The 10,381-nt window shown below is 46.7% G+C and overlaps 1 protein-coding gene across 1 annotated transcript; it reads left to right on the forward strand.

Annotated features, from left to right (window-relative positions):
- Positions 1-35: 35 nt before the first annotated feature.
- Positions 36-10,124, forward strand: LOC102684190 (UDP-glucuronosyltransferase 3A1). Its single transcript, XM_006627297.3, has 7 exons — positions 36-278; positions 3,911-4,012; positions 4,759-4,879; positions 5,762-6,290; positions 6,987-7,218; positions 7,984-8,203; positions 9,182-10,124. The coding sequence occupies exons 1-7, from the start codon at positions 188-190 to the stop codon at positions 9,477-9,479; spliced, it is 1,593 nt and encodes a 530-aa protein (XP_006627360.2). The 5' UTR covers positions 36-187; the 3' UTR covers positions 9,480-10,124.
- Positions 10,125-10,381: the final 257 nt, after the last annotated feature.

A 10,381-nucleotide genomic window follows, 5' to 3' on the forward strand; every position in this document is an offset into this window, starting at 1 on the left:
ACAGCAAGGGAATGGGGAGGAGGATCCAGTGGTCATCCCTGCCAGCCCCTCTCGCTCTCTCTTCTCTCTCTCTCTCTCCTGTTCACTCCCCCAGGGTTTGCTACTTCCTCAGCCTGGCCAGTGCTCAAGACCCCCTCTCACACACAGACCCGCACACACTTCCCTCAGCACACGCTGCAGCTGTGAGATGGCCAGGGCTGCTGTATGGCTTTCTCTTCTCCTGCTGGAGTGCCCCCTGCTCCTGGAGTCTGCCAGGATCCTAACAGTCTGTTTGATCGGTAAGTCGCCGAATGTGACCGCACAGTTCGGTCTGAGCGGGTCAGTAGCTGCTGCTGCTGTTGCTGCTCTAGCTGCTGGAGGTGCCGTGAGACAGGGTTGGCTGTGTGGACTGGCATAGGCAAACACAGAACGGGTGGAGCAGAAAGGAAAAGAGACACAAGGTAAATTCAACATGCAGAAGCTTGGAAGAGATGAGTGATCGCAGCCATTACAGTGAGAAGCTTTGATTATAGAAACACTACAGTGTGTTCTGAGTGAGGGATTCATTTATATTGAAGAAGAGATAAGAATTAAGGCGAATGGTCATAAATGCTGTGCAGATCTTCAATGTGCATGCTAAATGACTACGACAATAACATGCTGGTTTATGTACAATCTAAGCACAGATAATTTTGTCCCAAGTCTCCTCTGTCCTACCTCTGAACTGTGAGTTTACAGGTTTGCTACTCAACACTTCCTGAGAATAGATGCACCCCTGCAGCTTAAAGGAAAGAGCCAAGAAGCTGAATAAACATTACAGGAGCATGTAAAGGATCTCAGGAAAATCCATCCCATTTGGTTTGCACGTTTCATTACCATTCAATAACACAGCGACCCTCTCAACACCCGGTGTACTCTGAACTTTGAACGTCAGAAAGCTTACAGTGCAGCTGGGGGAAAAATACTTCATAAATGAACAACACGGGACTGCAAATGTTCACCTGCACAGTTCGGTATTGGCAAATATTGTTGCCACTATGAACAGCATTGGAGCCTGGAAACATCTGATCAGTGGCTGAGGGACCTGTTCTCATGGAGAAGTTTTCTGTCATTCTTCATGCTGTTCCCAGGTGAATCTGCTCAAACAACACATGCTGCTCAAATTCATGGCCAAACGTAGAGCTCCCAGGGCACGTTTTCAATAAATGACCTAATGTGGTCGATAAGTGGAGGGCCTTGACTGAATGTCTGAAGTCTGTTGCAAGCAGTTTGTAATGGACAAGAGGTGGCAGGATGGCAAATCTTTTTGTTCCACAGATACAAGCACAGAATAAGCAGCCCGCCCCTAAGAACCGGACAGACAAGACGCAAGATGCTGGAAAGTAGCCTTTTCCGCTGGTCTGTTTAAATTCCTTTCTTTTAGCTGAAAAAAGCATAGGTAGGCACTTTAAGTTCATTTAAATTCTGATGTTTGAAGCACGTCAACATTTAATAGCACTTTAAGATTTTACAAACTAAAACTGAAACGCTAAAATGTAAGTCATCTTATTTGAACTCAGTTATATTTTGGAAAAATGAAATTGCTGTTAATGTGTATTTTCCATTTTATTTTATATTCTTCTGTCTCAGTGGCCGTGCTATTGCCAAGACCATTTCTGAGCAAACGGAAATTGGAGCAGAGTCATGTGGTTGTAATGAAGTTTAGCATGAGGGCTCACTGGCAGTATTATGCAAATGTTGCCCTGTTCATCGTAAACCACAGTGATATGACTAGACCTGACATCTGCAGATCATCTTGGTTGTGTTGGTTTTCCACCACTGTGTGGCGCTACATCGTCCTTGTGTTGGGATCATAACAGCTGTGACTCTCCTTCTCCCTGTAACAAGGACGGTATATCTGAAAAAATCAATCCCAAGCAGTTGTTCGTGCTTATAAGTTTCTGATAGATCACTAATTAGGCTTACGTCATTGTAATCTAGAAAAAACTGAAAAGTCCACATTTTTCCAAAGTTTGATGTACCTGTGGTACCTGATGTGTATTGTAGCATCAAGATGTTTTTGTTTTGTCTGCATTATTTTTTTCTAGATCTGCTCGGCAGCATAGTTAGTGCTGCTCTCTAAGGGCTCCAGGTCTTGGGAGTCTGTCTGTGTAGGGTTTGCATGTTCTCCTCTCCCTTGTTGGTTTGGGTTTTCGCAAAGCGCTCTGGTTTCCTCCCACCTTCCCGAATCACCCTGGGAGGCTTGATCAGCACTTGGGTATGGACTGGCATCCTGTCCAGGAGCAGAGTGGTTCTGTGCTCAGTCCTGCCCTGTGGCCTGGGTTTCCACAATACGTCCTGTCTTGTCATGCCCCTCACCAAAACAGGACAACTGCTCATGAAACCAGACTGTTCTGTTTTTCCTTCAGCATCATTTCAATTTCTTCTGGATCCACACAAGCATAAATTTCTCATCTCCAAAGTGCGAGAGACATAAAAGGTTGTGGAAAAAATCCTTGGGAACCCGCTATTTGGGATTGCTTTGTGATATTCCTCCACTCCAGCATCAGTGACAGCCTGCTGGACAACGATAGAGGCAGATTGGTGCAGGCCAGTGGTCAATAGTGGAAAGGAGTCTCAGGGCCTCTACCTTTCAAGACACACCTACAGCACCTGGTGAAAAGACCAGCCTGGCGGTCAGCTTTCTTACACACGGGCACACACCATAGCATTCTCTATTACTCAGATCACGCTCCATATAACATCTGAATAGCATTTGGAGAGGGATTCATTTGGATTTTTGTAAGCTGTTCAAACATGTGCTTCTGTAAAGTGTACAGGCAACACAGGGTCTCTAAAAGATCTTAAACGGAGGTAGTTACAATATCATAAAACTGCTTTATCGGTGACACAATGCACAACTGTAGGTTTTTTTTAAAGAAGAGGTTTCTCACTCAGCAAGATATCTGTACACCATCACTCCCCAGTGCAAGTCATCCTATTGTATACAGACAAGTTGAGGGAGCTAAATCTCTTCAGCCTAGAACCGAGGAGTTTAAGAGGAGATTTGATTCAAGCAGCCGTAGCAGGTAAGTCCCAGACTCTGGGTACCTTTAAGAAATGCCTGGATGAAATTTTAGAATCACTCAGCTACTGAATTACCAAATGAGAAAGATGGCCCTTATGGTCTTCATTCTCTTTTTCTTGTTCTTCTTGCTGCTGATCAGCAGGGTATTAACTTTCACTTGTTCCTTCACTTGTTCCTTCATGGCCAGCGAACACTGACCTCTTTGAACAAAACTTTTGTCCAGTTTATTTGTTTTATGGATGAAGTGACAACACTTTTATCCCACATTTTTTTGCCAGGAAACATTGTCTGGAGTAAGAAAAATCCCAAAGAAAGATTTTTTTTTTCAGAGGATGTGAGAATTTGTATTCACTCCTGTTAAAGGAGCGTTTTATACTGTATACTCCTCTCCACGCTGAACCTTGATGGGGATCCTGGTTCAAAAATGGGGTGACTGGTATCATAGGTAAACTGACAGATCGAGAGCTCCCCAGCTCTTATTTCCTGGCCTGACCTTTGGTTCCGATTTGTTCATTTGTTTCTTCCTTTATTTAATCTGCAGTGAGAGTACCTGCGTGTGTGTAAATCATTATTGCTCAGAGCTAGTCTGGGCTGTGTCCAAGGGGAGCCATTAGCCTGCACTAGGGGTGTCCAGTTCTGGTCCTGGAGGCCTCTGTACCTGCGGGTTTTCTAGATCTCTCCGAAGCATCTGCACCTGAAGACCTGGGAGGGGCTGTTAAACCACTCCCATTAAGCCAGTATGCTGATTCAGCTCATTAAGAGATGGGGAGAGAAAGGTAGACTGCAGTCACACAGCGTCGCCAGGACTCAGAGGTTGGATCACAACAGGTGCCATTCTCATGTCATTCTTGGTGTGTCTTCCAGGGGGCAGCCATTACATGCTGCTGGATGAAATCTCACACACGTTTCACGAGAGTGGGCACGAGGTCCGCATGCTGCTTCAGACGGGCACTCCGGTCATTAGAGGTAAGAGGCCAGTGCTTCTCCGTCCCGGAGACTCGTTCCTGTTCCTCGGCCCACCGAAGAGAAAACACATGTGTCTTGAATTACAGTAACTTGAAACCTTTTGGCAGATGTCCAGCTCTTCCCATTGTTTTCCAGCAACTTCTGACATGCATGTAGCAGCCTCGCCACAAATCTGCAAATACAGGGCCCCCTTCCTAAGAGAGGGCAATTAGCTTAAGTGCCCTATGAAAACCAAGCAAGAGAGAAAAGACACCTTTGAGCTATTGTAACAGCATGCAGTTTGCTATAATTTTCTGGGAAGTGATACTGCTATCCAGATCCTCATACAAAAGTGTTTCACTGCTGATGTTTGTGCAGTTCTCTGAGTTTTATTACCATCAGATCTGAACATGCCAGAGTGTGCAAGTCTGATTTATGACATTTTGATGGACCGCAGAGTCCGTTTCACTAGAACTCTCGAGCTGACATGCCTTGGAGCAAGCCACTTATCCAGCTTATTCAAGGACACCAAATCTGTTAGCTATTTATTTCTGAAAGCCGCAGAAAGGTTTGCCGTTGTTTCTGAGAAAAATGGGAAAAACAGACCATTATGCACAAAGTTGTAGATAATGCCCTCTTCGAGCTCCCTGAGCGTCGTCCCTCTTTTCAATTTGGGAGAAGGAACAAGACAAGGTTGACACAAAAACAGTTCCCAGGCCAAATAACTGAATTTTGTCTTTCCTTGTTTCCAAATTTCAACACTACAGGGTTGAACTACGTGGGGCGCCCTGACAGTTACCAGATTACATCATGGTCTGCAAGTGAAGACTACATCAAAGAATACAATGAGTGGTTTTTGGAACAACAGAAGGAGTTTCTTCAGGGCAGGTCTGAATTGCATTTTACTTGCTTCCATGTAGCATGTGGCTGTGTCTTGAACTCTGAAGAACACTCTATTTACTTTGAAACTGTTAGACTGTGTATTTAATTTATTAGGAAATCTGATTTTTCTAATGAGCTTTTAAACATTGAGCACTAATCTGTGAGTTAAATATACAGAATCCAGACATTTTGAATGTGTAAGCTACACAAAGACATTAGCATTAAGCATTCAATAATACTTAATTTAATAAATATTGATGCTATGGAGTTCAGGACATCAGTTAGAATTGTCAAGCAGTGCATCCGGGGACAGCAGTAACCCACTCCCATGGTAAGTGACCGTGCTTACCAGAGGGAGCTTCTACAACTCAGTGAGACCACGGTTGCAGTTCAGGACTGTTGTGTGAATGGTAGGACATGGTACACTGCTATGTTAAACCGGTAATTGTCTGGTGTTTTTATCCCTGGAAATGTGTAACTCATTTGTATGTGCTCCTAATTTCATTGCTCCTGCACTATACATCTTTGGAATAGACCAGCTAAAACATATATCCTGCAGTATATAAATCTGGTCCAGGATACAATCCTGATACCCCCTAAGGTGCAGTAACTTGTCTACAGTCTTGACTGGGGCAAAGGGGAAGACAGGGTTTTGCAGGAGAGGAGAAGCAAAGAGCATAAGTGTATCTTGTTTAATCATTATTTTAGCTCCAGAGAGACTTTAGCCCAGTAAAGTATTAAACCATGGTGAAGAATTCTGCTTCAGTACACTTGCTTGTGTAACAGTGGTGTGTCTGTGTGAAAGGGGTAAGTTTGGTTGAATCAATCCTCCTGTTCCCAGCACATTTGAACTGTATGCCGTCCTTATTTTTCCTTGTTCCTCCCCAGGGACAGCTTCAGCAATTACCTGAAATTCCTCGGCCACCTTGCCTACCAGTGTGATAACATTCTGGCGGACTCGGAGCTGATGGGGTTCCTGAAGCAGGAGTCCTACGACATTGTGCTGCTGGACGCTTTCAACCCCTGCTCCTTCCTGGTGGCGGAGTGGCTAGGCGTGCCGTACGTTGCCTTTTTCCCTGGAACCCTGAGCTTCCCTTCGAATGGCCTCCCCAGACCCCTGTCCTACGTCCCCGTGTACCGCTCACAGCTGTCAGACCACATGGGCTTCTGGGACAGAGTGACCAACGTCCTGCTGTTCCTGGGTTCCCTGGCGGCAGAGAGGTTCACCCAGGCCCCGTTCCTGCAGGTCATCGAGCGCCACTTCAACCCAGCCCAGACCTCCCTCCCGGAGCTCTACAGGAAGGCCGAGCTGTGGGCCTTCAACACCGACTTCTCTCTGGAGATTCCCCAGCCGCTGATGCCCAACACTGTGTGTGTGGGAGGGCTGCTGGCGAAGGCACCCAAACCTGTTTCTCAGGTACTGCTTCCGAGCTCTACTGCCTTTAGCATTGCTTTTCCTCTTTTTACAGGACAGAACCTTGCTTTTACACAGAGGCAGAAATAATCTGCTGTAATGGATAGCTTATTTTGTTTGCAGACTACTTTTTGTTTGCATTTTTTAAAGCAATGCAGCAGGCATGGAATTCTCTTTTTACCCACACAAATCATGGCTACTTCAGAAGTATTTATGACAAACTCAGTTTACTAAATACACCTTCTTTTTTAACACCCTTAACAATACTTGAAGGAGAAGATATAAAGTCAGCATAGGCAAGCCCTCCAAACTGTACACAACCAGGTCTTTTCACACTACAAGAGTAGAACACAGACCACAATCAAGGTGCCACACAAGAACAAGAACTTCAGTCAACTCACACTGAGAGCATTGCTGACCCACAGGTGTCCGGTTGGCCACAGGGCAGCACCGTCACATGAGAGACACGAGATGCCCAAGAGCACTTGACCAACTGCCGTTGTACACTGGCCCTGGAAGCTGTCTTTCACAAACAGGTTCCAACACAGCCGGGAGGTGAACCACCAGTCTCTGATCAAGGGGAACAAGACTGTCCTTCAACAATGTTTCAACCAGTTGATCCACTCCAGAGCCCCCTTTGTGCATTACTAACGCAGAACCCTGACTGAACTGCTGCTCTGCTCTTTCGGTTGAATGTAGGACCTAGAAGACTTCATCTCCAGGTTTCAGGAGGCTGGGTTCATCGTGGTGACACTGGGCTCCATGCTGTCGACTGTTCCCCAGGAGCAGCTTGTGCAGGAGATGAATGCGGGCTTCGCCGAGGTCCCTCAGGGCGTGATATGGAGGTTCAACCCCTCCCGCTGGCCGCAGCGCATCCAGCCTGCGGCCAACATCAAGCTGGTGGAGTGGCTGCCCCAGAACGACCTGCTGGGTAAGGCCAGCCTGCATGACACCAGTGTCAGGGCCACACACACAGTGAATGTGACCTTTCGCAAAGATCTGTCATAGTGAAGAGCTAATCAGGAATGCCGGCACAACGTCATCACGGTGTGCAGTTGTACCAGGGGCGCTGGCGTGTCTCGACTTTCTGGTGTCTGACAAGACTTGCCGGTCTTTCTCTAAATGTGAACACTTTTGTGTTCATCCCTGAAAGCCAAGTCACAGGTGAAACGGTGATACAGTTATCTTGAAAAATCTCTGACAAAAAATAAACAATATCTTTCTATGGACAGTAATAAACAATTTCATTTCATTCCCAGTGTCAAATGAAGAAAGCTAGGCCTCATGAAGAAGTGTTTCACTTTCCACCAGGAGCGGAGGATGGGGGAGCTCCAGATTCATGTTTTTTCTGAAGGACAACGCCTCCTATACAATACAAAATCAAACCCTGAAATGTGATATAGACTCTTCCCCATCTTCCTAGATTTTTCTTTTGAACTCCACAACATGTTGGAGGATTTTAAATTCCTAGTGCTGACTGGATTATATAAATCATTGTAGTGTCAGTAAAAGCAGCTCTGTTTTCCTCACGGGTCAGAGTTTGGCCCTAATAGCAGCAATCGAGGCAGCCAAGACAGCTAAACTTCATTTAAGCAGATCAAATTTTCTTGGCCATCATGCTGTCTCGCCTTCCACGGGTCGGTCCCGGGTTCGCTCACTGGGCTGGCGCTAGCCGCTGTTCCCCCTGTGTCCCCAGGGCACCCCAAGGCTCGTCTGCTGGTGACGCACGGGGGTCAGAACAGCCTGATGCAGGCGGTGTTCCACGCTGTGCCCGTGCTGGGAATCCCTCTGTTCGGAGACCAGTTCGACAACATGGTGAGGGCAGAGGAGAGGGGGCTGGGCCGAAGCCTGAGCCCCACCGAGCTGCGTGGGGCGCTCTTCGCCAGCACCATGAAGAGCCTCATAGGAGACAGCAGGTAGAGGAACTTCAGCGGTGGGGACTGGCACTGGGGTACAGTCACAGCCCTCACCTCGGCTGCCTATATAGCAGGGAGCAATGCGATAATGTCTCAGGGGAACTGCCTGTGACCCCAGCTGTCTGGATGTGGCACAAGTATAATTACAGGGTGTTAAATTATACACCCTGTAATTCAATAGCAGAATTACTATTGCAACAACACATCATCAGTAGGGTAAAACTAACCTGTCTCACGACGGTCTAAACCCAGCTCACGTTCCCTATTAGTGGGTGAACAATCCAACGCTTGGTGAATCCAGTCACAGGGAAGTACTTTTTCATCAGAAGCACAGACTCACCTGGCTCTGGAGCTTCTTTCAGTTGCAGTAATTTGCAGAGAAGATGTGCCTGAGGTAAAGTATTTGACCTTTGTTAGTCTTCCTGGTTCCCACCAGGGAATCCCCGATCCGACAGTGCTGGCCTCAGCCTCCTCGGTCTTGAACTGCAGCCACCAGTCCTGGTCAGGACCCACAGCCAGCGGACTGGAGCTAATAAACGACGCTGCCAGGGAGAAATCTCTCAGCTCATAGCAGGGCCTTAAAAATGTTCAAACCCTTTCAGATACATGCCAGGAAAACATTTTATGAGGTGAAAGTCTGTAAAACTATCATCTACATTCACATAATTTATTGGTGAGAAAGCCTTTACTTCAGAAAAGTTGTGCTTTTTATTTTCTGTACATGGGATTAGAAATTTTAAAACCATGTGCGGCCTTCCAAGCTGTAGGTGCCTTGATGATACATTTCTCTTGCAAGTCTTGTCAATCCATGTGAGCTGTATGTGAAGGTCACAGTTATACGAGTCCCTGCTGCCAGTGTGACGATGTGTGTGGCACAGCCGCGCTGTAAGAGATGTCAGTGTTGGGACACGATTGACTACTCAAGCCCTCTAGGCCTCAGGCTCTAATTGTGCCTTTCTCCTGCCCCTTGCTGTGCAGGTACAAGACATCCGCCCAGGCCCTGAGCCGAATCCACCGCTCCCACCCCCTGGCGCCGGGCCAGCGCCTGGTCCACTGGGTGGAGCACATCCTGCAGTCCGGGGGAGGGGCTCACCTGCGTGCCCGCTCCCTGCTGCAGCCCTGGTACGAGCGCTGGCTGCTGGACGTCGCGCTGTTCCTGCTGGGCTCCATGCTGCTGCTGCTGGGCCCCATGCTGCTGCTGCTGGGCCTGGGAGCCCGAGCCGTGCGCGCCGCGGCCAGGACACTGCAGCAGAGGGGCAAAGTCAAGCGCCACTGAGCACGCCCTCCTTGGACCCCTAAAAACACCAACACCAGACAAAGGAACAGACAGGACAGGTGTCTTCACAGGAGCAGCGCAGCTCCAAAACAGAAGATCAAAGGGCAGCGGAGAGCTTCTGCAAATGATAGGTTCATTCCACATCTCTTCACAAAGCTGGAGACTGACACAGCCGTGCTTTTGACTTTGACCTTCCAATCCAAATGTGTTTTGGGGCATTACCTAGTTGTCAGAGCAAACGTTGATGCTGTGAAAAGTCTTAGCTGCTGGGTTCACTTCTTGTATGCAAAGTTCTCCATCAGTGACTGTTCCTTCCAACCATCAACAAGCAGCACATCTCACTTCAGGTAACTTGAGCTTTACTCCTGGGTACTCTCACATGCAAACCAATTTAATCCGAATCTGATTTTACACTGCTCCTCTATACTTTATCTCTCAGCAGTGATCGATTTCTTCTTGATTCACAGGCAATTAAAGAACTTTAATTATTTAACCAAATAATTGGTGCTCATCAAGCAGTTACTGGAAGAAAGATTTTATAAAGGGCTCTCACTTTACTAGGCCTTTTCAAAAATATTTAACGTTTTGGGTTAAAGAAAAAAGTTAATACAAGAAAGAACATTAAAACGACAAAGACATAAACAAGCTTAAAGGTTGTGGGTGTGTGTGTTTTTGGTCTCCAGACTTTTAAATCTTCCCACCAATAAAAAGGTTCTAATTTTAATTTCTATAAAACTAATTCATTCTGAAATAATTCTGAATAAACGCTGAATCCAATTCAGCATCACTGGCTCTTTCTAAGGAGCAACCCAGGAATCTTGTTTTCCAGCTGCTCTCAGAACATGTCCTGTCTCTTTACGCTGTGGGAGTTTGATGTGAATGTGGTCCTTAAACCTTGGAGA

The sequence above is a fragment of the Lepisosteus oculatus genome, chromosome 3 (genome assembly GCF_040954835.1).
Source record: "Lepisosteus oculatus isolate fLepOcu1 chromosome 3, fLepOcu1.hap2, whole genome shotgun sequence".
NCBI lineage: Eukaryota > Metazoa > Chordata > Actinopteri > Semionotiformes > Lepisosteidae > Lepisosteus > Lepisosteus oculatus.

Coding starts and splice junctions, on each gene's coding strand:
- LOC102684190 (XM_006627297.3), top strand. CDS start 188: ATGGCCAGGGCTGCTGTATGGCTTTCTCTTCTCCTGCTGGAGTGCCCC. Junction 279..3,910: donor CCTAACAGTCTGTTTGATCG/GTAAGTCGCCGA, acceptor TGTGTCTTCCAG/GGGGCAGCCATTACATGCTG. Junction 7,219..7,983: donor GCCCCAGAACGACCTGCTGG/GTAAGGCCAGCC, acceptor CTGTGTCCCCAG/GGCACCCCAAGGCTCGTCTG.